This window comes from Arvicola amphibius, chromosome 4 (assembly GCF_903992535.2).
Source record: "Arvicola amphibius chromosome 4, mArvAmp1.2, whole genome shotgun sequence".
NCBI classification, from domain to species: Eukaryota; Metazoa; Chordata; class Mammalia; order Rodentia; family Cricetidae; genus Arvicola; species Arvicola amphibius.
Genome location: NC_052050.1, coordinates 25317399 through 25345124, shown reverse-complemented (window position 1 = coordinate 25345124; position 27726 = coordinate 25317399). Strand labels below are relative to the sequence as shown.

The following is a 27726-nucleotide window of genomic DNA, read 5'->3' as shown; positions in this document are numbered from 1 at the left end:
TTTACTCCTTCGAGGAAAGGAAGACGGTGACTTTTCCTGATATTCTTTCAAATCTTCCTGGGATCCTTGGACCAATGCGCCTGCTTCTTCTTGCACTTGGTTTCAAGTCCAGAGACAAACCAGCAGGGATCAAATGAAGCTTCCTACACCGCCAGTTATATTGCTTTTAGTCCCCCACTCTTAAGGAGAGCCCAGTACTTTACCTAAGTTAGAAAACACACACACACACACACACACACACACACACACACACGGAAGATTCTTAGTCTTATAAAGAACCTCCCTCTACTATTCTATAGTTTGCAACACTGTCCTTCTACTAATTATGGCTGCCCCTCCCTTCCTTTCACCTTAGAAGGCACCAGTCTCATATAAGAAGTGGCTTTGGGGGCTGAGAACCTAGTATCAGACACACCTTAATAAAACATTGGATTTCAAATGCTACTGAATTAGGGAGTTTGTTATAATCCATGGGACTCTCCTTCTCTCAGGTTTCCTCTTCTCTTCATCTTTCCCTCCCTCTCTGATTTTGTGTGTTTCCTTTTAAATATAGAGAAACTGAAAACACATGCATGGCCGTCCCTGGCTTGGTGAAAAGGGATAGAGAGGAAAAGGAAAGGCTATGTGACCCATGCGGGCAGCAACCTGAGAGATGCCACAGACACTGAAGAAGACCCTGCCCTCCTAGACTTAGAAATTATTGGATTCTACAACCCCTCTCCCAAGGGCGAGCAGCATCTCGTTCCTCGTGAGGAATAAGGGATCACAGTTTCTGCAGTTTTCAAAACTGGGAGAAAAAAATTGTAGGTATTTGGGTAGCCCGATGTAGTCTACGGTTTGGCCAAGAGATCTGAGCAGACAGAAAAAAAAGGCGTCCTGAGTGAGGGCTGGGTGGAGTGGTGCAGGGTGAGGAGTGTGGAAAGAATCCGCATGGAAGACAGGGCCTGGGGACCCACATGCTTGTCCTGCCTACCTATTCCAATGGTCCTCAGCCCCCAAGCCAACTTTAAATGATAAATCATGAACATTGGGGATTATATATCCATACTCATGATCTGTTTGCATGCCCAGACTCCTCCTGAGAGTGAGCGCTGAGGGAGAGTGGGTGTCCTTGGCTATCTTGCAACTTTCCACTCGATTTGGCAACGTAGAGGGGACCAACTTGAGCTTCAAAGCCTGGGGTTCTCAGGACTAGAGTCTAGGGAACTAAACCACATGGCTACAACCTCTCATTTCTCTTCCCCATACCCTATCCCCTGCTTCCCCACCCAGGCTTTCTCAGAAAGTGATGTGAGGCTTGCTTTGTGAAATCGTGAAATCACATAATGTCGGAGACTTTCTGATTCCTTGAACTTCAGCTGCAGAGCCCCTCTCTGAATTGCTGAGTGTAGGGTGTGTCTGGAACTGTGGGGCCACACATGGTTAATGGCTGAAGCTCTTCACTACCTCACCCCACCCTTTTCAATGGGAGTTCTGTGCCTAACCAGGTCAGCGGTCACCTTTAGGTACTGTGTCCCTCCTTGCCGCCACCGATAATCAAAGGACAAAGTACCCAGGGCCAAAAATTTAGGTCTGGAATTGCAGTGTCCTCTTTCTCGGGAAGATGTCAATTGGCTGCTTTCAACCACCTTTCCATTCTTCCCTCTCTCTCTCCAGCCACATTCATTAGGAGGAGAGCTTTTCCCTGGCAGGGGTAATTAAGCAAAGTGGCCACTGGCTTGGGGCCGGTCTAAGTCTCTCCTGTCTCCTAGTCTTCCTCTTTGGAAGCACTTCCGGACGACGGAAAACAATGAGTTTAAGCCAGTGTGGGCTTCAGAGGGAGAGAGACATTTTGTAAAAAGTCTCTCAGAGGTAAAGTTACCCCTTGGCTGGTAGCCAGGGTGGTGCTGGAGACTGGCGGGATACTTGGGACCTCCTTCATGAAGAGAGAGGTCCGTGGTTATATACTTCACTTTTAAAAGACAATTAAAGTGGAGACCTTTCCAGTTTCTGTACTTACCTCTTCTTCAGTCTGGTTCTTCCTTGGTCCAGGGAAGGGAACTCCAGGACTCCAAAGGGATCAGAGGTCCCAGCAGCATTTTTTCTCTCCTGGGCGAGAAGTCTATTTTTATGCTTTTCTTCCTTGGCTCCTGGTGGGACCAGGTATCCCTGGAGTTAGGTTATGAAGGGGATGGAGTCCTTGGCATCCCTCCCCAGACTCCGGTGCCTGCTGCTAGCGAAGATGGTGCTGGTGCATTAGTGGGACTCACTAGGGAACACGCACTCCCGACAGCGCACCCTTGGGGCTCAGCATCTTCTGGCAACTTCACTTTGGGCTAAATTGCGGTGCTATCCTCCGGCCTTTCTGCCACTGTGGTGGTGATGGTTGGGGACGCAGGACAGAAAGGCCACTAGACAGAGAGGTGGCCAAGCGTGTGAGCCGAATTCTCAGAGTCATGAGAAGGGCTAGGTCACTTTGCGATTGTGCTCCTACTTGGCCACCACCATCGCAGATGGAATCTGGAAGCCAGCGAAGGGTCTAGCCAGGAGACCCAACAACCTGGAGCTGGGAACAAGCATTGACATCAGGAAATCATATTTAAGGGGTAAAGAGAGGTCTCAATTACACAGATGCTTTCCTCAAATGCAGCGATGCCAAGGGCCTGCAGACGAACCTTTATCCCCTCCCTCAGGGACCAGAGGAGATGCAAGCGCTTGGGGAGGCTCTGTCCAGATTCCATGCAGACTAGAAACTCTGACTCAGTGCCAAGCGGGACCTCACTGCTTGATGACCCAGCAATCTTGAGAACCAGGGCCTCCGCTCCCAGGATCCCTTAAAAACAAACAAAAACAAAAAACCCGAGAGAGCGCGTCTGGATCTCAGCTCTGCTGAATACTTCTCTGCCCTTAGGATCAATTCACTTGCATCTCTCTAGACCACAGGCACAAGCAGGAATTCCCTGGGGGCCGTCCCATTTCCTAGCTCTGGGGTTCTTTTTTCATATGCCATCTTCATTAACAAATACTCTTGCAAAACCCCACTAGGTACCTAGCAGAGGGCAGAGGGACACTCCCATTGTCTGGAGCTTGCCAATTAATCAGAGAACATTAAGGAACTGGAGGAGTTGTAATGGGGTGGTTTGGAATGCGGGGGGTGGGGGAACCGATGGTGTAATTAACCTCTGGACAGATTGGAATCACAGAACCGCATTTCTGTTAAGCGCCGCCTCTGGACCCCTATCAGAATCTGGGCTTTGGTCACTTCAGCTGTCCATAGCTTTCAAACTCTCTGCTCTTGTCCAGCGCTTGCTTCTTTTTCCTCTTCTTTCTCTTTTTCTGATGGTCCTTGAGTAGCATTTCATTTGGTTTTATCTTTATCAACCTGTCAGAGACCAAAATAACTCATTTTGGTCACGATAATGAGAAGCACCATACTGGCTGTCTAGGTTCAAGGGTTTCAAATTTATCTCCTTTGACCTAGCCCTAAAGTGTGGGGGCTGAAAAATCCCTGTGGAGCAAACTACACCCTCAAGAGGAGGACATTTTCAGGTGGAAATAGTTTCAGAAACTTCTCCACACTAACTCAAGACAAGGCAGTAAATGGCAGAGAGTCTTTTTGGAAGAAAACCCCACAAACCTTCAGTTAGAGACACAAAGACCACAGACTGTACATACCCCATCATGAGGCAAGTGTGCAAAAACCAGGGTGCTGTAGGTTGCTTTGCCTCTGTCCTAGAATTTTCAGCACCTGTGAGCAGGTGCAGGGAAGGCCAGGCGATGGTACCCACATTTTGTTCTCTTTTAATTGGCTTTTCCAAGTCAGTTCCACCGTCCTCCTCCGATTTGGTTTTGGTGGCTCCTGTGTGAACAGCAAGGGAAGAGCTCTTACCGTTTTAGGGGCCACTCACTGATACTTTAAAGTCTGATAAAAGACATTGGCTCCCCCACTGCCCTATGTTTATATAGCACTCATCAAATCCCACAGCTCCGGAGGGTTTTAGAACGACTCCTTGCCCAGGTTAAGAGCTGTTTGGATGAGCCAGTCTCTGGGAAATGCTGAAACCAAATATGGTCAGTCTATGCCAGTTTCACTTCTTTTTCTTTGGCTGACAATCTCGTCTCTGCCAGATCAACTTTGAAAAGATTTGGGGCTCCGGCATAGTGGCCCATATCTTTAATTCTAGCATTTGGGAGGCAGGTGGATCTCTGTGAGTTCAAGACCAGCCTGGTCTACATAGTGAGTTAAAAAAACAGACAGAGCTACATAGTGAGATCCTGTCTTGAAAACAACAGCAACAACAAAAACAAAACAGAAAGAAAGGAAGAAAAGCACTCAGATAGCAGTTTGTCTGGACTCCCAGGGGAAGCCAGCCTTCCTTCCCTGGGACCAGTGGGACTGAGGCAGTAGGGAAGCTTTCCTTGATCTTGGGCTGGCTAGAGGCCAGACAGATCAGTTGCTGGGCTTAGACAGCTTGTCTGGAGCTTAAAAACCCTACTGGAACTCCTGGAAAGGGAAGACATTCCAGAAACCATCTCTAGTTGACACCCTGAACTAGAAAACAGGTATCCTTGGCGATAGAATGATGCTTTGTGTCTCTTTACTGATCTATCCACCCAGTTCCATCAGGGCCATAACTCTTCCTGGGATTGAAGCTATGAGCTGAGGTTGGGGAATATCAAACTTTGCTAAAAGAAAAAAAGATTTGCAAATAATATATTTTTCCTCTGGTACTGGGAACTGATCTTAGAGCCTTGTATATATGAGGCAAACACTCTGTCACAAAGCTATAGCCCAGCCTGCTCCTAAATACTTTTGTTAACTTGTGTGTATGGCTGACAAACAGGCAACCTCTGACACTCCCTAGGGGACCTCCCAGCTTTCCCTCATGTCTTCTCGCTTTGTGGTTTGTTTCAATTTCATCAGAATACAGTGTTGCTCTTCTCCTTTAGCTTAGGAAAGTTGTCCTTGCCCCCATCCCACCTGGTTAAATCAACCGGCCTAGACTCCCCCAGAAAAAAAGTTGGGCCTCCTTAGAACCTTGGGAGTCAACAAACTTCTTCTCCACCCTCCGCCCCTCCCCGCCAGGATTATGTTCAGACATGTTTAAACAAATGACGGGGTGTGGAAATCACCTGTTTTATTGTGCCTTCTCCCTCCACACACACTTATGTGACTAACCCACATCCTTCCTGACTGTTCTCCATTGTCTGTGTGTTTCAAACAGATGTGACTTGGAGGGGGGGGGGATGACTCTGACCCCTCTTAGTTCTCCTTCTCCTCGAGGCTGCCAAACCCGGCAGCTCTGGTGTGGCGAGAGAAACCAATGGCTAGCTACTAGCTAATAGTATTCAAACCCCTGCCTGAAGATGAAAAGAAAAAGATAAGCAATTTTCTGCTTGGGACAGCTTAAACTGAATAATCGTGACTGTGACAGCCTGACCTAAATGTTTTTAATCAGAGCAGAAGAAATATATGCCCATTCACTCCCCACTTTACTAATTAAGGAAAGCTAATTGGTGTTTTCAGGAACTTCCGACTGAGGGTCAGAGCCTCCAGTCATCTTTCACCCCTCCTTGCCCCACCCTTCCCCCAAAGGACTGTCCCCCACCGTGGAGTTGGCCTCTTTCTCAGAGACAATGGGAGGGGGCACTCCAGACCCTCTGCCCCGCTGGCCTTTGCTCCAGAACTTTGGCCCTGAAAAGGACTTGCAGTGATTGGCCAGAAGTTCTTGCCCAGCAGGCTCGTTCCCTTTTGCAGGTCCCTAGACTTGTTTCTGGGAGCCAAGACCTCTCACTGTCTGCCAGGTCAGCACTGCCCCAAATTGGTGGAGTGTGGCTCCCACTGGGCACGTGGGAGGAGCTCAGTAAACGTTCCTCCAAAGTGGAATAAAGGCCCCCACCAGGCAAAAGTCTTCCCCTAGTTGGAGGGTTTCCTGGGCAGGTGTGAGGCCGAGTTCTTTCTCAAGCACTTTTCACATGCTCTGTTTCACCTCAGCCTTCAGCCCCTCTGAATATTTTCTCATTCATTTTCTGTGGCAGGACCCTGCTCACCTCAGCAAAGGCAAAGAACTCATCTTAAAACTCTCCAGACCCCCCCCCCCCCACACACACCTCATGAGGTCCAGATACTTCAGGCTACTGGGAGTTTGAACCTGAAATGAGCCAGATAATTGCCCCAATTCGCTGTTCCTTATTGAAGAGGTAGTTTACGGGCTGTGAGGTTCAAAGGGCCTCACTTTTATGGACACAGCTCTAAGTCAAAAGAATACATTACACACATACAGGCTGAGGCTCATGCCCTCCAACCTAGACTGGTTCTCTGAGAACAAAGGAGACTTCCTCTTCCTCCTCTCTTTTTCTCTTCCTTGCTATTAGTATTTTATAAAATGTTCCCTGTTCAGCAGGCATCATATTAAATCCTAGGCCCACAGTAATAGATTATTATAACAATCTTAAGAGCTAAGGCATCCAGCTTTTTTGTAGATGCATAAAGAAAGATATTTTCCAGTCAGGAAGTGTGTGTGTGTGTGTGTGTGTGTGTGTGTGTGTATGAGAGAGAGAGAGAGAGAGAGAGAGAGAGAGAGATATCCTGGCAAATCATAATGTTCCAAGATATAATCTATAACAGGATGGAAATAAAACTAAGGATGAGGAGACCTTCAAGCTTTGAAATACAGACTATTTTACTAGAAGGCAGATAGCTTCCCCTGCCCTGAAATGAACAAAGAAGTGTGGCAATTAGCTGGCTAATTCCACGACCCAAATGCTTTCCCTTGAAATGGGCGGATAATGAGGCCCACAGTATGTTCGCAGTTGAATTTGCCTGATGTCGCTCCATTTTCCCCCTAACTTTTGCAAATCCATTGGGCAATCACAGTGAGACGCACAGACGCCAGACGCTGCACGTGGACGCGTGCGCACTCACGCACTCACACACAGGAATGCTGACACACACAGACACGACTTTATTCTGCCTCCAGAGTCTTTTATGACTCAGCCTTGGGAATGAAAATAGGGTTTGGAGAGAAATAATGTGCCTGAGGCCGGGTGGGGCGCAGCTGTTCCAGATGTGCGCTGGGTAATTAGATGTCCAGGAGATCTGGTGCCCGGCTGGGAAACGTGGGTCCCCTGGGACCAGAGACTGCAGGCACTGGGCCGCGGTCTGTCCTATAGTTGGCTCTTGTCATTTGCTGCCCGGTCCAGGGACTTCCTCACTCCTCTCTGCAGGGATTCTCTGGTCTCTGCCTTAGAATAACTTTGGTAAATGGTCCCAGAAAAAAATGGAGACTCTGTCTCCCAGGAAGGAGAATAGAAGGTTTGATGTTTTCTGCTCCACAGTTCTCAGGTCTCTTTAGGACCTGAGCTCAGGTTCACAGGGTCAGAGATCCACTTAAGGCTCCCTTTGCCCCACTTAGAACTTAATACAGTTACTGGTTCTGACTACAAAAGCTCTCAGGCTTTGGGGCCTGTGGAACCTTAAGGCGTCTGACACCTTCCATTAGTTTCAGAAGATTTTCAATCTCCATTTCCCTGTCTAGTGAGTCTTTTTCTTTTGGGTTTTTGATCCAATATCACTCAGCCAGGAAGGTTAGAAATTGGTTATTTTCTGGGAGGAAGGGGTTGGGTTTGACTTGGCGCTGATTTTTTTTTCTCAAGCCATGGTTTTTCTGTGTAGCCTTGGCTGCCCTAGAACTCTCTCTGTAGACCAGGCTGGCCTTGAACTCACAGAGATCCGCCTGCCTCTGCCTCCTAAGTGCTGGGATTAAAGACACCACCAACCACCCAGCTTGGCTCTGAGTCTTTGTTGAGCTTCCCCCACCTTCACTTTTAATGTTCCAATGGATTGAACCAAGTCTGAAACCCAAAACCCAGGAAACCCCAAATTTGCAACAAAGATCATCTCTGAAGGCTGTCGTTCCGTGAACGGAATCATGCTCAGAGAAACCCACTACGTTTGTTGAGGAGAATGGTGGTTATTTGGAATAGAACATTCACTTTGGAGTAGAGGGCACGTTCTCCAGACTTGTTCGATTATTTTTAATTTTTGCTCACATCTTGGCCTTACTACTTAATTTCTCCAGACATGGGGGTGGGGATGGGGTGGGGCTTCTTTTGCTAGTTGGGGGAAGGAGTTAAAGATGCTGGCTCTGCGCTGTTGCGGGCTGCAGGGAAGATCAAAGGAGATTCCACTGTGGCAGGCTCTCCAGCTTCGCGGAGCTGTGTAGGGTGGGGGCTGGGGAACTGGTGGAGCCTTTCTTAGCCGTCCAATCCTTTCCCAGAGAGCACTCTTTAATCTTGTTTCTCTTGCTTGGCAGAGGGCGCCAAAGGCGACGCGCTGGCGGCCAGCTCCAAGCCAACCAGGCCCATAGCGTCCGCAGGAACCTGTCCCTTCTGTCCTAGGACTGGACGCAGAGCTTCAGAGAGGATCTGGCAGCGCGCGGGAGCGCGGATTCAACGCCAGGGCGCCGCCTAGAGGTCGGTCGGGTCCTCGGTTTCTCTCACTAACCGACAACAGAGTTGCCTGTCCAAGCCACACGGCCAGACTTGCAGAAACAAAACAAAACAAAATTTCAGCTTGGGTCAGGGACTTGGCTTCTGGCACCTTTGACTTGTCGGAAACTGCCCCCTCTTTGCTCCATATTGAACCTCAGGAAGGGGAAGGGGCCAGAGATTTCTAAGAAGTATTTATCCTTGTGACTCTCACTGAAAGAGTTTCAACATGTCAGTTCCTTTTAAGGATCTTAGATTCTGTGTCTGTGCCCACACTGCTTCTCACTAGACACATTGGCTAGCCTCGGCTCCTTCTCCTGTTCACACTGGGACTCTGCTTTAACTTCCAGAAGAAAAAGTTACCCTTGCCTCTTATAGCTTGACTATAGGATTTCTAAATAATTTGGAGACAGATGTGTTTTGGGAAACAACTGAGGGGTAATAAGAAGAACTGCCCAAATAGCCTTAGTTTACTTAGTCGCCTCCGCTAGTATCCCAGCAACAGGGTGTGTGGCAGGGGGCTTGAAAGACACCAGTATCCCTCCCTGCCACAGTCGTCCCTGACCAGGCAGCTCCTTTGGGGGTGGAAAAATAATAGGTCAGAGTAGCCTGAGAACCACTGTCGTCTTCCTCCTTCCTCTGTGTCTTCTAGAGAGGAGGATGCTAATGTAAGCCATGGTGGCTGACACAGTACTTTTAACAGAAATGGAGGATGATGAAGGCTGAAACGTAGTGGGGTACAGAATGAGTGGAGCTGGAGGGGTCTCCCCGTGTCATTTTGAGAAAACAAATATTCCATAGATACAGCAGGAACTTCCTGTCCAGGATGATCCCCCCCTCTCCGTGCCAGGAAGCCCCCACAGGGCAAGCCACCACTCTGCTGCTCACGCCTGGCCAATCTGGGACAGAATGAGGCAGCCAATTCAGCTGTTCAGATTAAAAAAAAAAGATGGCAAACAATTTGATATTTTCTGAGCCCATTTTTCAAATTTTATTTAAAAAGAAAATCTCCAGCGGTGCTCTGGCAGCATTTGCTGGAGGGAGGAAATGAGTTGGCTAGGTCAGAGCTGCACCTGTGTGTCCGTGGGGCAGGATACCCCTCCTGGGCCCGCAGCCGAGCCTCAGCCCAGTACCTGAGCAGAACCCAAGGTAATCACAGCCTTTCAAGTGTATTTTGGACCTGAAACGTTGGTGTTTGTTGATGAATAATTGGGATGCATGGACTCCCTTTGCTGTCCCCCTAAGTTCCCTATCCAATGTACTCTGGGTAGACAAAGAGGGTAAGAAGCCACTACTGTGACTTCTGATACTCTGGGGCCTCTGGAGAAAGGGATTTTTTTTCTTCCAGTTAGTTTTGCTGCAGGGCCTTGCTACCAAATCCGGATTCCACGAAATCTTGAAAAAAGCAAACTGTACATTACGGAAAGAGCACTGACAAGCTGAGGTTCATTTACTGGTGGTTTTGAAGCTTTTAAAGGAGTAGTAGAAGAGAGAAGCAAGCGGTGGAGCCCAGCCGCCACTGTGCGCTCTCAACTTCTGCCCTCTACACCGGACAAGGAGGATTTCTCCCTGTGGATTTCTCCCCTGGAGCCCCTCACTGCTCAGTCCCCTCCAGGCCTTTAGAGCTTTCCAAGTCTTACTCCCTGTCCTATTCTAGCAAGTACCTTGCAATAAACGGGCGGGGCAGGGCAAAGGTCTAGAAACCGGAGCGCAGAAAACCCCTAAAACCCGCATCAAACAGACAGTCCAGGGAGTGACAGGGGAGTCCAGGGAGTGACAGCGGACTAGGGTGGTTTCCAGGAGTTCAGGGCGCTCAGCTCTGCCTAGGCAGGTTGCTAGGAGCTGCAGCCAGAGCCCTTGCCTGTGCTCCGGGCTCTAGCGGCCCTGGTTGGTTTAGGCGTTGGCTTCTAGTCCTGGCCACCGGCTAGAGCGAAGGGCACCGAGACCTGGAAGCCTTCTCTCCACGCGAACAGTCTGTGCAAGCTCCTTCGCTTCATAAATTGTTTCCCTTCTCTTTTATCGGCCCCCGGCCCGTGTTTCTTTTTAGGACAGAGAGGATATAAACTGTTTGAAGTTCATCAGCACGGTGAAGTTTTATTGTATTTCCGGTCCCCAAGATTTACGCCCCCGGAGGAGAAGCCAGCAGCCAGGCAGACTCCCTCCTTACCTCCGACTTCCACTCCGGACACGGTAGCCACGAGGCTGCCACTCGCCTTCGGGTGCAGGGAGGGAGCGAGTCGGGTCCAGCCGGCTCATTCCCACGCTCGGTGTGGGCTCCCTCACCGGCTCAGGTAAGTCTCCAGGAGGCCTCTGATGGTCGTGGCATCAGCTGCAGGAGCACCTGTGAGGGTGTGCATATGTGGGACGGAGGAAAGTCGGGGACAAGTATGTAAGCACAGAATAGAGAACAAAAAAGAAGCAAACTTGTTCTCCGCCTTCCCAAGCCAGGTCCTCAACATCTCCCTTCTTTGTAAGCACAGATTTAAAGAGTGTCCTACCTGGGGCTGGTAAGCCCTGTGGAGCCAGAGTCCTAGCGTGTAGCTGCAGAGCAGAGCGACTGTTCCTGCCAGTCTCCTGCCCCCCTTCCAGCCTACCGTTTGTGCCCTAGAATTCCCGATACTCTCTGACTCTGGCTTTCTCTGTCTCTTTTCTTTTTCTTAGTTCTTGGATCAGCTGCCTTGTCTACTCTCCCTTCTCAAGGCTGGGGTTGGTGTACAGTTGGAAGATTTGACCTTTCAGAGATGCCTGGGAGTCTGGGTAACCCTGGGGCCTGGCCAGATGGTGAGTGGATGCGAACCTTCCTAGCAGTTTGAAGTTAAGAATCCCTTTTATATGAGGAGCCCTCCAGCCGCGGGTCTGCTCTGAGAGACCAAGCAGGTATTGCACAAAGATGCTGGCTGGCCAGGCTAAGAGCTGGGCCCAGAGCCTTCTTTGGTCAGGGTTCTGGAAGGAGAACCAAAGTTCCTGGAATCCTGGGTCCAGTTCTTCAGATTCTTTGTTTGCTAGCAACTGGGCTCTGTTAGGAAGAAGCAGAAGAAAACAAGTTAAGTAGAAGTAAATTCTGTGGCCACTTAGGCCCACAGGAGGGCCTCAGGAGCCTGCCCCAGTGAGCCCTTGACTTGGAGCTTGAACTGGGACTGCTGAGTGAATTAGGTAGTTTCATGTTGTTGGGCCTGGCTTTCTGAACACAACGACATCCAACCACCTGATTCACGGCAGTTACTGCTTCTCGCTTAGCTGGAGGAGTCCGGTAGGGTCTTTCGGGACTGGCCTGTTACCTTTGCAAAATAATAAACAGGTTTGAGGTCCCTCAACTGGGAACAGCCAGGAATGTTCCTCATGAAGAAACCTGGGGGAGTTCTAGGGTGTCTCCGAGAGAGAGAGAGAGAGAGAGAGAGAGAGAGAGAGAGAGAGAGAGAGAGAGAGAGAGAGATTGAAGAAAAGGGTAGGTAACCCTGTAAGAATTTATTCTCTTCAAGGACACCTTTAGGACGGGGCAGGGCTGAACTCTTTTGAAAAGTCAGGTATGGGAGCCAGGGTTTCAAGTTGTAGGCTCCTGTATCTCCAATCAAACCTTCCCTGGAAGGTTTCTCAGCTTCATGGATTTGGTTTACAATTGGGTTACATGGGGCCTCTGAGTCTTTGTAATCTTTGGGTGATGGGGGCTGTACCTCGGCAAAACTTTGAAGCTTCTCTAAGGGGCCACTAGTTCCCAACCTGATAGATATATCAGGATCATTTGTGTCTCAAGCTTTCAGGCCCCCAGAGTCCCTCCTCCTAGGGCCCTCTAGTGGGATGGAACTTACAAAGGCAGTGCTGATGGTGGTGGTGGTGATGGGGGGGTCCTTTTTCCCCCAACTCTAGCTGGCCCTTTACTGGCTGAACTGGCCTGTGGATTCACACAAGTCCTGGGGGCCCCTTGGACTTAACTAGCAAGAAAACCTAAGATACTAGATTATTCAGTACAGCCTGGTGTCCTGGTGGGGCTGGAGCCCGGACAGGGCAAGGCAGTTTTGTCCTCTCTGACCCCAGCCCTTCAAGGCTGCTTCTGGCTCTGTGCCCAGGAAAGGAGCTCTTAGGAGGGCTGGTGGAAGGGGGACTTGCCAATGCATAGGCTGACTTTTGTTCCTAAACTCTTTCCCTGCTTGAGGCAGAGGAAATGTGCAAAGGGGCCCAGGAAAGAGGCCCCAACCGGATGGGACTCAGGCGCCAGGCTTATTTAGACTGTAAAGGAGGGTGGGGTGGGGTGAACAAGAGGCCTCTGCAAAGGCAGAGGGTACAGGGAGACCCACTCCCAGATTAGGGGGTATTCTGGCTTCAAGTCATTGTCCTGATAAGGAAAGGCTCTATACTCTTTCCTTTAATATTTTCTCATATTCCCCTGTGGGACAGGAGGGTCTGGAATGTTCCTGCTGCCTTATCTTGCTTCTCTTTGGATCTCTTAGAAACCTGCCCAGGCACTAGAAGCATGACCAGAGTCCACCCCTTGGTTCCGCACCCTGGCCACCTCCTCCCAGGAAAAGCGCTGTAAAAAAAAGAAAAAAGGGGATGTTAGAGAGAAAGGAGAAAATAAACTCTTTGGAAAGCAGAGAGTTTTACAACAGCCAAAGGTTTTATGGAAGCAATTGTGTAATAGCCTTCTACCTGCTCAGAACCCTTTCCGCTCTGCCTGCCGCCCACCCCGTTTGGCCTCCTTGATCCCTCCTCCCAAAGGACTCAGCCACCTCCCACTGTCTTGGATATCAGTGGTGGCTGAGAGTTGGGAAGAAGATTACTCAGTCCAGTGGGGCCACTGACCTCTGATATCCTATGAGGGAAGTTTGTCAGAGGTTCCGTTACTTTTCAATTAAGGTCCCTGCTTGGGGCTGTGGAAGCACCCAAGTTTGAGCCCCGCTGTATAGATTGGTGATCCCTGTTTGAAGGTTATTTTGGACAGAGTGTGGGTCCTGGGATCTTGGCTTCCCCTCCAATGTCTAAGGGAACAAATAACTTCAAACCTCCCTGTATTCTAGAGTAGGTCTGGGGGTCAGAAGAAGTGTCTCCTGTGCTGGGGGACAGAGACTGGGGACTTCAGCAATTTGGTTGTGTGCAAGCAGTGTTTTGGCGTGACCTCCACAGTTACCTGAGGACTGTCACGCTCCGTTTGTCTACTTTTCCTTCACACTTGTGCAAGATACAAGTAATGGTATTTCCACCCCTATGCCCATCACTACCATGAAATAAATGTCACACAGTGCATGCCATCCCTGCAGGTTGGGGCAAGATACGCAGTAAAGGATTTCATGGTTGGATAACAAAAGTCACCAAATTTCATGACCTCTTCTGGGTCAGTTGGAGGTATTTCCTTCACCTTCCAGGAAAATGTTCCGGTAGGACATCATAATTGAATCCAGCTTTACGCCACACACATTTATTTGAAGACGAAATATGAATTTTGCTTGAATACCAAATTAAGAGACAAGATTTCAAGCGAGGCTTTCAAATCAGTTGATATTTTAGAGCTAAAATTTAGGCACATGAATTTCCAGAATTTTGTCTTCTCCAGAGGTATGTTGGACTTTTGTTTTTTTGTTTGTTTGTTTTTTGTTTTTTTAATGCTTTAGGGGCATATTTTTAAGATCAAGAACAGCATCACCATTAATCTACATTATTCGCAGGGGTTATACATATAACCACATATGCACAATTAGATCATAAATGCCTGTGCCCAGGCACATCTAGTATTACAGTTGGGAAGATGATGATATATACTATACACATATGGAACAGGGCATACTTGAACACTAGGTTCCCCTACAGAAATATTGGTTTGAAACAGACACACCGGAGAATTACCTGCTCAAATCCAGCTGCATCAATCTCAGCCCTAGCTTATTAATTAAACACAAACTATCTTCTCATTTACTGTTTTCCTCCCCCTCCCTTTTTAACCCCTAGATTTTCTCTTATTACTGATAGAGCCCTCCCCCCCCCACACACCAAAAAGAGCAGGCACTTACCGGCTGGTTCTGCCTCCTGCTCCTCCTTGGTCCTTGGCTGTCCTGGGCCCCAACATGGCCAGGGGCTTTTCCTTCTTCCTCCCTGCTTTTTCCATGCTTCTAACCAAGCTCCAAAGTAAGAAATGACAAGAGGGCAGGGAATACAGGATTTTCTTTCTTTCTTTTTAGGATTGGGGGTGGGGTGCAGAGTAGCTTTGCCCCACTGTCTGGTCACTTTTATTAAGTACATTTAGACTCTGGGTTCCAGGGGCCACAATTGTGGGTGCTCTGCTGTGGCATGGTAGATACCATTGCCTAGGAAGGAAAGAAGATTTAAGGGGTCTAAGGGTTCACAGACCATCCCAGCAAGGGGGCACCCACCCTAATAACCATGTTGTCATTTGCCTCTGTTGAAGTTGAACTCCAGTTTGAGGCAGCAATCCCCCCTGGAAAGCTTGGCGGCAAGGGTGATTGAGACTCCCTGCCTGCTGCTGCTGCATCTTCAGCTGCAGGGGGACGAGATGGGGGTCCAGACTCCAGAGATGAGGGGAAAAGTTCATTTTCTTGCCTCTTGAGAAGGCAGATCTCGCAATCAAACCTGTCTCCTCCACATTGTTAACTATCATCCCTCAGCATCTTGAGGAAAAACCAAAACTACTGCTGACAAGAGGCCTGGGTGTCCTCTTCACCCAACACCGGAAACCACCAGGGATTCTCAAATGATCACCTCACTCTTGCAGGGCACAAGCCAGCAGCCCAAATGTTCTTCCCCTGACTCTTTCCCTAAGCTGAAGGGGCCCCTTGCTTCCTTTCTCCTTATGGAGATTCTACAGCAAAACCCAGGAGAGAAATGGGGGGCCAGGAGGGCAGCAGGCAGAGCCTAGAGCCTGCACAACTTGGGTCTTAAAAACAGTCTTGGTCTATGGCTTTTCCATAAATAAAACTGCCCCAGCCCACAGCTCACGTGTCCTTTTGGACCCTAATTTATATACTACAGAAAATCATATACCCACCTCGACATGCTTCATAACGCTGTTATTTATGGCGGGGGAGGAGATTTTTTTTTGCCTGAAGGCTATATTTATTACAGGTAAAACTGATAGCAGACTCCATGCGTCCAGCAAAGCAGGGACAGGTGCTTTGCCCTAAATGTGATTTATTCAGCATCTCGCTGGCAGGTCCGGGAAGCTCCCTTGATTTTCCCAAGCATCCAACCGCTACTTAGAAGAATTTGCATCAGATTTTTGTTTCCCCATTTGGATACTATGGAAAAAAACAGGTCTTCACGCTACTTGGTTCGGGATCTGCTGGGCTGTCTCTCTCCAAGAGCGTGGGTGGAATTGAAGGGGCCGGCTGGGCGTCCGCATTGATCTTTAAAAAATCATCTTGAAATCGCCATAATGTGGAGAAATATGGCGCTTCGTCCTCGTATTTCACACATAATGACACGAGATGTCTTCATTTGGAAAGACAAGCGGGCGCGAGTGTGTTGTGCGTGCATGGAGCGGATCCGCAGCCTTTTTACTGGGCAGAGGGGGTAGTGGCCAAAAAGATATAACCCCAAGTTAGAAAGGTTCCACTTTTTTTTCCCCAAAAGGATGGTAGGGTAGGAGGAGGTCATGGCTCTAGGAGCAGTCTGCCTAATAAAGGTCCAGAGTCAGAGAACAGTCAAGAAATCTGTCCCTAGACCTAACCCGAGGAAACCGAGCCTGTCTGGGGGCCGGGCTTCCCAGAGCCTCACACCCGGGAAGACGTCAGCACCCAAGCAGAAGCTGCAGAGGCAGTAGCTGGGAGACCCGCCAGGAAGCCAGCCAGTGGCCTCGGGGGAGTCCCTTTGCAGGGCCGCAGAATAGCTGCTAATAAAATGCACTATTTGGAAGCTCCACGAGAGGATTGGAGGAGGGGGGGAGGCTTCGGGTGGGGGGAACGGACTGATCCTGGAGACTCCGCTGTACTTGGTACTGTCCTATGTCGGCATTTGGACGTTTTCCAGAGCGGCAATTCTGGGTGAGAAGGGCTGGGACTTTAGCTTGACTCCTTCCGCTTTTGGATGGAAAGGAAAGTAACCCGGTGTCTCTTACTGTGCTGTTTGGGGACCCTGTCCGCATCTCTGGAGAGTTCCTTTAATCATTTCTCACATTAGCCCCCTCATCTGGACAGTTTTACAGTCTCAGAGGAAGGACAGAAGAAATGGCCGTGGACCCCATCTCTTCCTAAAGGCCCAAGAAATTTCACGGAGTTAAATAAGACTGGTTAGTCGCGTGAAACTCTTTCATAGACTAGTTACAGGGTCTGGTGAGTCCCTTTGGCCTTAGGCAGGCTCTAATTTCAGACCAGATAATGGTTCTTTGGACACTGGCCCCATTGAATTTCCCTTTCTCCTTTCTTAGCTCCTGAAGGATCAAGAGAAGAGCCTAGTCATGTAAATCTCCCCAAATTTTGCCCTGAACCCCCTCCGAAGAGGATAACTGTCCTATAAAATCCCCAACTTCTTCCCCATCCTTTTACTTCATCTCCTGTGGGTCGCTGTGCTGCTGTTGTTTAATAAACATCTCTGTCAAGAGGATGGAGGACAGGAAATGAGGGCCTGCGGGGTGGAGGTGGAGGTGTTGGGGGGGTGACAAAACTACCTCCTCTTTAATTACCCTGTCGGGTCTCTCCCGCTGCTCTGTGGCTGGGGCGCTCTCTCTCCCTGTATGCAGGTCCTCCTCCCCTCCCTCTCCAACCCGCCTGGGGAGAGGGCTCCGCAGCCTTCGTCCCTCTAGAGGCAGCCTGTCGCTTGCCTCCGCCTCTCCTCCGCCCCCATCGCCCCATGTTGAGAACCCCCCTTCCTGCAAAAGCGGGAGGGGCCCCGGGCGGCCCGGCAGCTCTGGCTGAGGTTACGTGGCCGCCGGAGCCCTGACGTGATAGCACATTGCATCAGCATAAAACAATCCATCCTGGATATGGAATGCGGTGAGGACGGATGACAGCGAGAGCGCAGCCCCCTCGCCCGATTGATTTATGTCAGAGCTGACGCTTTATCAGGCAGTCCGCAAAACTTTGACCAATCATTTTGCAAGAAGCTCCGAGCCGGGCTGCTCCACTGTACTTTGTTGGCTGAGAAGTTAAGCAGGGGGTGGGGGTGGGAGGGTGGGGGTCTGGGGGGGGTCGCGTCCGAAAGCCCTCTACACCGGGTCCGTGTGCCACCTCTCCCTGCTTGGGCGCAGAGGCGCGAGCGCTTCCCTTCCCCCTGCGAGCGCGCGGATAATGTCTGAGAATGTCCATTTCTGGGACGCTTAGCAGCTATTATGTCGACTCGATCATAAGTCACGAGAGCGAGGACGCGCCTCCAGCCAAGTTTCCTTCGGGCCAGTACGCGAACCCGCGGCAGCCGAGCCACGCCGAGCACCTGGACTTTCCCTCTTGCAGCTTCCAGCCCAAAGCGCCGGTATTCGGCGCCTCCTGGGCACCGCTGAGCCCGCACGCGTCGGGGAGCCTGCCGTCCGTCTACCACCCCTACCTGCAGCCCCAGGGTGCGCCGGCGGCGGAGAGCAGGTACCTCCGCACCTGGCTGGAGCCCGCGCCGCGCGCCGAGGCCACCCCGGGGCAGGGCCAGGCGGCGGTGAAGGCGGAGCCGCTGCTGGGCGCGCCGGGGGAGCTGCTCAAACAGGGCACGCCCGAGTACAGTTTGGAAACTTCAGCGGGCAGGGAGGCTGTCCTGTCTAATCAAAGAGCCGGCTACGGGGACAATAAAATTTGCGAAGGAAGCGAGGACAAAGAGAGGCCGGATCAAAGTAAGTTATAAAAAAAAAAAGTGAGGAAATTCCCCCCCACCCCCCAGGCTGCAGGCCAGGCCTGGAGGAGGGGAGTGGAGAGGCCATAAAGCGGACAATGTGAAGGGACAGCGCGCCGGGGCGACGCAGGACTAGAGGAGGGTGAAAGGAAGAGGAAGGAAGGGACCGGGATAGAAGAAGCTGTGTGCCATGGAGCGGGGGGCGGGGGGAGAGGAAACAGGCCGCCCCCACTCTTCCTAGTGGCGCGTGGACTGAGCCTCAAGGATCAAGTCTCATGAGTTCTTCTTTCTCCTTCATTCTCTAGCTGGAAAGGGGGGTGGAGAGGGAGCTGAGACAGTCGCTTGAGGAACGAGAGGGCCCGGGCCGGTGGCCAGCGTGACCGAGAGCCCGCGCGGGCACGGGCCGGAGCACACCCGGCAGAGCCGCCTGCGCCACGCGCAGACGGTCCCCGCCGGCCAAGGGGAAGGGGGAGGGGGCTCATTAGGATTTTATTTGCGATGCAACAGCTTGGCAGAGGTTTGTTCCTAGCAGATCTCACGCAGTAGCCCCGTCGGGTCGGCTGCGGCGCCCGGGAGGGGCGGGGGAAGCCCAGGACGCTGTGACGGAGCCCCCTCCCCGGTGCGCCGGCCCCTCCCCGGGAGCCTTCCCTCCAGGGTTCTCCGCCCTCCTAGGGCATCCTCGCCAGGGTGGCCGCTTCTCCCTCTGTGGTTCCCAGTGCTCTCGGCGGGGCTCCGGAGCACTAGCCCAGACAGTCTGTTTCTCAGAGAGTCTGAATCACTTTCTAAAGTCAGGGCCCACCTCCAGACTGGAGAAGACCTCCCGAAGGGACCCGGGGGAGGACTGCATAGGGAAGGAGAACTCTACCCTTGGTGGGGTGGAGAGTTTCTTACCACCTCCCATTCCTAAAAGCATCCCTTGCTCTAAAAAAGAAGAAGAAGAAAAAAAAAAACCCAAGTGGAAAGAGCTGCTGGCTGAAAAAGGTTTCTTTTACTTATTTTTTTTTTTAAGGATGGGAAAAGCAAACCGGTTGGGGGCTCTTAGTTCCCAAGCAATTACGGACAGATTGACAGGTCAAGTCCTCACCTCTTACTCCTTTGGGCAAGTAGTGTAGTTCTTGCTTGCCCTGTCAGATTTCCCACCAAAAGAGTGGCCAATGGGTCCTCCGTGGGCATGCTTGCCCTCTGAAAAGTAAGGAGAGAGCCCTGTAGTCCCTATACCTCCAACCTGCCAGGTTGAGTCATTAGGAGCTGATATCTGGGAACATAGCTCTTCCCTAACCTCCTGAAACACCCAAACAGAATCCTCACCCCATGGCCCCAAACTCGGCCTGGAAAGCCCATTACTGCACGGCGGCAGCCATTTGGCTAGGATCAATTATTAACAGTTTTTTTCCCTCTTTCATATTTAATGTGGCTTCGGGTCCCATCCCAGGCAATCACATTAAGGAAATAGCGCTGCAAATTGGTAAGACACGCTACTTAGTGTAGGATGAACTGAATTTAAAAATATACACGGATAGTCAGGGCTTCTCGTTTGGGGAGGGGGAAGCTGGTAGAGTGGATCATATTTGTAATAGGTTCTGCTCTGGGGGGGCAACTTTCCTGAGTCCCAAGGTCTAGGGAGAGATGCAGGAGAGAAAAAGAAAAGCCTGCTTGTTATTTCCTTGTTTTGTCCTCTTCCACCCCATTACACTTTTCTCTGCCTCCCCTTAGGGTAGGTTAGAAGGTCTTAGTAAGCTGTGAAGGGCTTTCTGTTACCCCGCCTCATCTCGGTCTCCCCACCTTGGGGCTGGAGCAATTTTGCTTCCCAGTTTCCCTGAACTTGTGTTAACCAAACTGTGAGCTGAGTAGCAGAAAGAAGAGGCTATTGCCACCATAAGTTATCTGGGAGCCCCGGGGCTCCCCTGTCCACCGGCTGCAATTGATAGATGGTTGTAATTGGGTTTCTTGTGAGTTGGGAGTGTGCTGTGGTGTTCGTGGCTGTAAACGCGACTCTTATTTGTGGTATGGGGAGGGGTATCCATACAGACTCACACGTCTGCTGCCTTCTGGACTAGAGTTGAAAGATTGCTACCCAGGCAGGGTTTACTGGGACTGGACTGAAGGGCCAAAAGATCTCTTGGCTGGGGCTGAACAGGACTCCTTGCCCTACCCCATTCTTCCTCTTTCCTCCCAGACCTAGAGCCAAGGTCAGCCACCTTTAGTTGGCAGTGTGGCTCCAGCTATACTGGCCTTTTCTGACTTGAGTCCAGGTCTGTCTGGACACAAGTAGAGAAAGCTTGAGAGCCTGGGGCAGTGGAAGCTTTGGAGATGCTGGGGTGGTTTGGCTCTATCCTTAAAGGGTTATTTACCTGGAGCTGTCTGTGTTAACTCCTGGCCCACCTAGGGATGCTTTCTGGGATCTTGAAGGCCTGGGTGACTTTCTCCAGTGCACGATGGGGGGTAGAGATGGAGTGCACCCTCTTAGTCTGGGGCCCTTCACCCCCTTCTTTCCTTTGATTCTATCGCTGCTTCTCTTTCAGCCAACCCTTCTGCCAACTGGCTGCACGCCCGCTCTTCCCGGAAAAAGCGCTGTCCCTACACCAAATACCAGACGCTGGAGCTAGAGAAGGAGTTTCTGTTCAATATGTACCTCACCAGGGACCGCAGGCACGAAGTGGCCAGACTCCTCAATCTGAGTGAGAGACAAGTCAAAATCTGGTTTCAGAACCGGCGGATGAAAATGAAGAAGATGAATAAGGAGCAGGGCAAAGAGTAAAAGACCAGCCCCACCCTTCCCTACCTCACTCGGATTATTTATGTGGTGGTTGCCAGGCCACTGCTGTCTGGGATGAATCCAAGTGAGTGGGGAAGGGCATCTCCTCTTTAAAGTCCCTCATTTGCCCCTGGAGCCTGCCTCCCCTCCCTTGCCTATCCCTCTCTCTCTCTCTCTCTCTCTCTCTCTCTCTCTCTCTCTCTCTCTCTCTCTCCCCCTTGGGTGTCAGGAGGAAGTTTTGTTAAGTTAGAAGCTAGCTGTAGTGGGCTCCTAGGAAAGTGGTGAGCCTCAAAGAAAAAGCACCCTAGTCAAGCTCCTAGCATCCCTGCTAATTTTTTTCTGGAAAACCCCAGCCCCTCCCCCCTTTTCCAACTACCTGCCTGTTCCCTCCCTGCACCTACCCAGAAGTCATCCAGGAACAGTTTAACCGCACACACCCCAACAGATGCCCGAGGAAGTAGAGTTGGGAATCCACGCTAATAACGGAGAAAGAAAGTTACACCCTGCCCTACATGCAGACATTGTTCTCGGAGCCCATCTGGGCAGTCCCAGAGCCAGTCAGGTTCTCCCCCTGATGCAGACACACACAGGATGACGTCTGGAGGTGAACTCCTGAAGGGGTCACTGCAGTCCAGAGTCTCCACGTCGTTGTACTTATCCCTATGGAATCGCCAACTCTGCCCCAGGTCTTGGGGGGCTGTGGGCAGATGGGGCTAGCCCAGTCCCCAAGCTGCTGGGAGCCAGAAAGGGCGAGAAAAAGGGCAGGGAGTGGTTTTCTGAAGGCACCTTTAGTGGAGCCCCTCGCAATTCTCTTTGCAGGAAGTGTTTAATTGTGCACGTTCCCTCTCCTTCCACCTGAAGGAGGTCACACTGTGGGTGCTGAGCCTCCACGATGCCATCCCCCAAGTCACAGGTCTCCTTGGCAGACTGTAGTAGTTTTTCTTGCTGACCACAGATTTTGCATTCTTCTCCCTTCCTTCCAGCTCCAAAATCAACTCTCCTTTCAGCGGCTAAATCCATCTTGTGCCAGCTAGTCAAGTCTCCCCATGTAGGAAAAAAAATCCCTTCACCCCCTCCTAGGTCAACCCCACCATAGAGAAGGCCAGGTCAGGAGAGTCCGATTGAGAATTTATTGTGAATCAATTTCCCTGCAACCTTCCAGTGTGGGCAGTCAGGGTAGGAGAAGCAATGGCCTCAGCAAGCAGGGCTAATGGGTCTCTTCCCATGTCACTAGTTTCCTGGCCCACAAAGAAGAGAGCCCCTTGGCATGCAGCCAGAGGGCCACAGGAAGAAACCCCAAAAGCTCAGGGTGGGGACTTCACCTCCTGCAGAACACACTGCTGTGTCCTGATACAGGCCATGTGCACACACGCTTCTGGCAAACAGTCCCGTGTGCAAAGTAAAGAGGCAAAATCACGCCTCCCCACCGGGCAGAGACTCGCCCTCTGCTTCTGTCCTTCCCTGCTGTCAATCCCTTCCACCCGTGGACTTTCTCCCGCCTCTCCCAACCCTGCAAAGAGGTCATTCCAGTAGAACTTTGAATTTTATTTTATTTTTTGCTTCGTCAGTGGCTGTGGTGAAATTGTGCTTGTGTTTTGTGATTCTTTGGCAATGATTTTCAGTTGTTGCTCATTAGGGAGGGTTGAGGGTGGGAGTGGGGAGGGCAAGGGGCTAGAGCTCTAATTGTTTGTTTTGGAAGAAAAAGAAAAAGAACAAAAAATATATATCACTCTAGAAAACAAACCTCTCCTGCGTTTTATTCGATGTTGCTTCTCCTCTGTTCATTAAGAGCCCCATTGCTAAAAACATGGCCTCAAACAAAGACAAGTTAGTGTTCACAGTCAGGCCTTTTCCATAGACCTTCAGAGCCATCTACCTGCTCTGGTGGCCCTGACACCAGAAGGGTACCCAGGTCCTAAGATGGCTGCTTAAACTGAGCAAGACCTTTTCAGTTGAACCGAGGGAGTAGCGAAGGAGGAAAGAGAATCTCCATGGTTCAGAGAGGAAGTGTGTCTCCTCAGAGCAAGGGTCTTCACCCAAAGTTGCTCTGACCTCCGCCAGTGGGTAGAAGGAAAGTCCGACTTGGAGTTCTTGCAGCACCTCTCAGCTAACCACTTCAAAACTCTCAAGGGCGGAGTTAGTGGTCTTTCAATGCTATTGCCTGGAGTGCAGCGGCAAGGAGTAGGTGGGAGACCCAGACTTGGCAAGAAGCTTGGCTGACTCAAATGGTTGAACCTGAGGATTCCTTGTAGATGCCCTCCCCCCACACACACCTGGAGCTGGGCTCATAGGTCTGAGGCTCGCTGAGTCTGGAGGTTTGAAGTCAGGGTATGTGACAGCTCTCAAAAGAAAGCCACCAAAATGCAGGGCACAAACATTTCAGGAGGGGAATGAATGATTCATGTCCAAAAGAAGCCCCAGGATTACACTTGGCTTCAAGGGGCATCTTCTTGTTCCTCTCTCACTGCGGTATCCCTGCAAGAGCCTGTCGTGAAGTCCGCCATTCGTGGAAGCCCTGATTTTCTTATTCAGTCGTGAGGATCCCGGCTGCAGCCGGCCTGCAGCTCTATCGCCGGCCTCGCGCGACTTTCTCTCCCGCTGCACACGCCACACTGCCACCGAGACACTGCGGCTTGGGGTGGAGCTGGCGACAAAGGCTGGCCCCGAGTGAAAGAAGCCTGCCAGTGCCGGCCCTACCCCTCTCTAACGAAAGGGCAAGGGGATCGAAAGGGCAAGGGGATCTGAGAAACAGTAGGCGGGAGACGGGAAGCTTCCATACCGCAGCTGAGACAAGCGGCCTGCCAGGAAGGTTATGTTAAAGAAGGAAAATTAATCTGGCTTTACAGCTGGTGTGGACTGGGCTGTTTCTCCATCCTTGGCTCTCCAGGCTCTGCCGGCTGCAGAGAGTGAGCCAAGGAAGCCTGTTTCTGCCTAAAGGAAACATAAAAAGAGAGCCTGGAGACTGGGTCGCGGCAGGGTAGGAGGCTTAGGGCGTCTGGAGCTGCCTAGGGCAGCCGTGTCTGGGTCCCCGGACGGGATGGCTTCTTTCAGAACAAACAAAGGCGAAGGTGCAGAGGAGCAGAAGCCGGAGATGCGGGATGCGGAAATCAGTTGGAGAGAGAGAGAGAGAGAGAGAGAGAGAGAGAGAGAGAGAGAGAGAGAGAGAGAGAGAGAGAGAGAGAGAGAGAGAGAGAGAGACTAAGAGAGTGAGAGGCAGAGAGAAGCCTGGAGAGGAATTCAATGCCGTGTGCGCAGCAATAAAAGAATATGACCGCTATAAAAGTTTATAGGGTATAAATTTCTGAAGGTTAAGAAACTAAACAGCAGCAAAGCAAACACTGAAGGGAAACTTTCCGGAGATGAGCCGCGCCTGAGCTTGGGCTTGGGACCTGGTGGGAGAATGGGTGGGCCTTGTTATGAAGCCCCCCTCACCCCTCTTGCCCCCAGGTCTGGGGCTTGGGGTCTGGAACTTGGGAATCAGGGTAAAGGGGTGAGGTTCAGAAGATAAAAAGTAAAGAAGCTAGCAGCTGGGAAGAAGAACACTTTTCTGTCCTCAAAGCTTCAGTCATGGAAATGCTGACTGGTGTCTTTGTTCTTTACACCCCCCCCCTCTAGAAGCGCCAGTCACAAACAAGAAACCCTTGCACATGCGGTCTCACACACCACACACACACACACACACACACACACACACACACACACACACAAGCAGGGACAGACAACTGAGGTAGAGTAGCTTCTTGATCCTTCTTCAGTTCCATCCCATCACCTCAGACCTCTCGTCACTCACAAAAGCTCAGCTGTCATCCCTCAGCATGTGAAACAATCTGGAGGCCTTAAAAAACGGTTCACTTACTGACCCAGAGCTTAGCGTCTCAAAAGAAATTAGGGACTGGGTGGATTTATAGCTTCTATTCCTTTGAACTTATCTGAACTGTTTCAAAAACAGTTTCCTGATTCCGAAGCCCTTTCTCTTATCTGATTTCATTTCTTCCCTCTTATATCTAGTAATAATGAAGTTTAATCCTTTGTCGCTTCTTATGTTGATTCTCAGAGAACCTAGCTGAGTTAAAGGAGGACGTCTTTTTGCGAGTGGCCGCTAGATGGCACCCTTGCTCCATGTGAAATTTTCTAGTGTTATGGTTGAGGGATCCTTCGGCTGCACAGAGCACCTTGTTCGGCCCTATGTCTAGCTAGGAACTGAGAGCTACCAAAAGTCATGAATAATTTGCACATAATAAAAATATAGGGTTTGTTATGGCCCTTTCCCCTATTGTAAGTATTTCAATTATAGTGGCGTTTCTCTCTCTCCTCAAATGGTTCATTTTCTGAATTTCACACTAAGACGGCTGTTTCCCAGTTGCTGTGTTCGGTGGGGCGAGAAACGCGTGGAAACCGGGGATAATATCAATAATAGAAATATAGAAATAATGGGCCCAAATCAAGGAGGCGAACTGTCTTGGAAAAATGAGGTTTCCCTGAAGGGGTGGTGAGAGGAATAAAGGGCAGGCCAGCGGGTCAGGTGAGGGGGGTAAGCCCGCAGGTCTCTTGAAGAGGAAGCTACTACCCCAGGCGGGCTGCCCACACCTGCTGGGGAGCGAATCTGATGTGCTATCCCAGAGATTCCTCAAATTTGGGAGGAATGGGGACCTAGCTTTGATGGAGATTTCATGGTGCCCCAAGTCAGAGGGCCGGCTGCACCTGGTGCTGAGTCTGGCTAGTGCCTGGCCACCCAGGCTCGAACAGGGTCTCCCCAGGGAGGCGGGTTGAGGGGACGCTGCAGCATCCCTTCGGGAGGTTCAGTCAAAACCCTGCGTGTGTTCTGGATAGGAGCAGGAGCAGCCGGTGAGTTTTCCGTGCTCCGGGGTTTCCAGGTGGGAGCCAGTGGCGGCTCCTTTCCGCGTGCCCAGGCTCTGCCCCTGGCCCCCATTCTCAGGCAATCCGTGGGGAAGCCGGTCCTTCTGAGATGCAGCAGCTGGAGGTCTGGACTTTTCGTTCGGAGGCAATCGCTCTGACCGCTCAATGGGCTGATTCTCAATCTTCAGTTTCCTCTCGGCCCAGTCGGAACCTGCCTCCAACATGAGCTGGGAGGTGGGGGAGAGCAAGCCACCCCCACCCCCGCAAAATGACCCCAGCTCTAGTTGCTTCTCCCCCCCCCCACCAGGTGCAAAGAAGCCAGCGCAGTGTCTCCTCAACTTCAGTTTCTCCCAATAAATCTGCGCTCCGTTGGGTGTTTATAAATTCTCTCCGCGCTCTTTCTTGTTTTTTCTTATAACAGAAACATTTTCCTTCCATCAGAAATTTCTGGCACGGTGAAGGGATGATTTAGAACAAGCCATTGAATTTCTACCTCACCAGTGAGTCCTCAAATCATGACCATAAAATCCCCCACACTTGATAAAAATGTTCGCTTCCGTAACAACTTGACTCTGCCTCAGGTTGCTTTACCGCCCCCTCAGCCTTGTGCTAAAAAAAAAAAAAAGAAAGAAAGAAAAAGAAAAAGAAAAAGAAAATAAAAGAAAAAGAAAAAATACCAAAGCAAAAAAAAAAAAAAACCAGAGCTTGGTTCACTTTCCCTTTTTCTCTCTTTCCCCTCCTTTTGTCTCCCCCCCACCCCTTATTCACTGGACTTACTTTAGAAGGCTGGGTAAAACTGGCAGGGACGGCTGGCTCCCTTGAAAAGGTTGTGGTTTCATTTTTACAAAAGTTGGGACTTGTGGGATCCCCAAAAGAAGCCTCCCCGAGAATCAGCAATAGAGTAAATTTATTTGCAAAATCGATTCTGCCTTTGTTCTAGGAATTTTCTTTCTCCTTCTCCCTGTCTTTCCGGCCTCTCTTTTGCATTTCAGCTGCCCCAGGAGGCTGCCGGTTCTGACTCTAACTAATGCTGGGCCTCCCAAGGTCTGACAGACCCCAGCCTTGGGCCAGGTACACAGATAAGGCTGGCGGTGCTTGGAGTGGGGGCAGCCAGTTAGTTCGCTTCCTCATTCTGGGTCTGAGGCCTCAGATCTTCAGGGTTTCACTAAGGGCAACCTAAGAAAAAGAAAAGTGGAGACTTCAGTGGCCTTGCTTTCTCTAAACCCCTTTACCCCAAGGTCAGTGCAGGTGATCAAATGGCTATAGCAGGAACCCACTGAAAACACAACTCGCAGCCTTTGCCTAGGGCACTGGAGGGCATAAGGCAGCAGTAACCAAGGCCTTGGTGCCCGGCCTTAGCTTCCATTACCCTTACCTCTTTTTGGTGTGCTGATGAGATTGTCAATGTCTATACCTGGAAGGCCTGTGCGGAAGGTATAGGGGATTGACCCCTGCTCAGGCTTGGCTGCTGCACCCCAAGATGCGAGTGCAGGGGTTGAGCAGTCACAAGAGTCATCATCTTTTTGAGAGCATCACACCCTTCCCCATCTTTCCTCTAAGGTGGTGGGTGAGTGGGCCAAAGCACCTTCAGAAGATCCGCCCCCCCTTTCCCTCGAAGCACCCCCCACCAGCAGCAGCTAAAAGCCTGTGTAAATGCAGAATTGGCAGCCTTCACAGGACTTTTTCCTCCCCTTTAACCTTGCCCATTAACCAGAAAGTTTCTTCTTCCTCCCTCCCAGGCCCACTCAGACCCCCTTTCCACAGAAAATCCTTGCGTGTTTGCTTAATGAGGGAAAGTTTATGTGTGACTTGGGCGGGAACAGACCTTGGGGTGGTGGTGGTGGTGGTTTGGGGGTCTCCAAAGAGGGCATGGGGGCAGGTGTATCTGTCTG

The 27726-nt window shown here is 50.8% G+C and overlaps 1 protein-coding gene across 1 annotated transcript; it reads left to right on the top strand.

Moving 5' to 3' along the window:
- Window positions 1–17706: 17706 nt before the first annotated feature.
- Window positions 17707–20980, top strand: Hoxb9 (homeobox B9). Its single transcript, XM_038327320.1, has 2 exons — window positions 17707–18223; window positions 20745–20980. The coding sequence occupies exons 1-2, from the start codon at window positions 17707–17709 to the stop codon at window positions 20978–20980; spliced, it is 753 nt and encodes a 250-aa protein (XP_038183248.1).
- Window positions 20981–27726: the final 6746 nt, after the last annotated feature.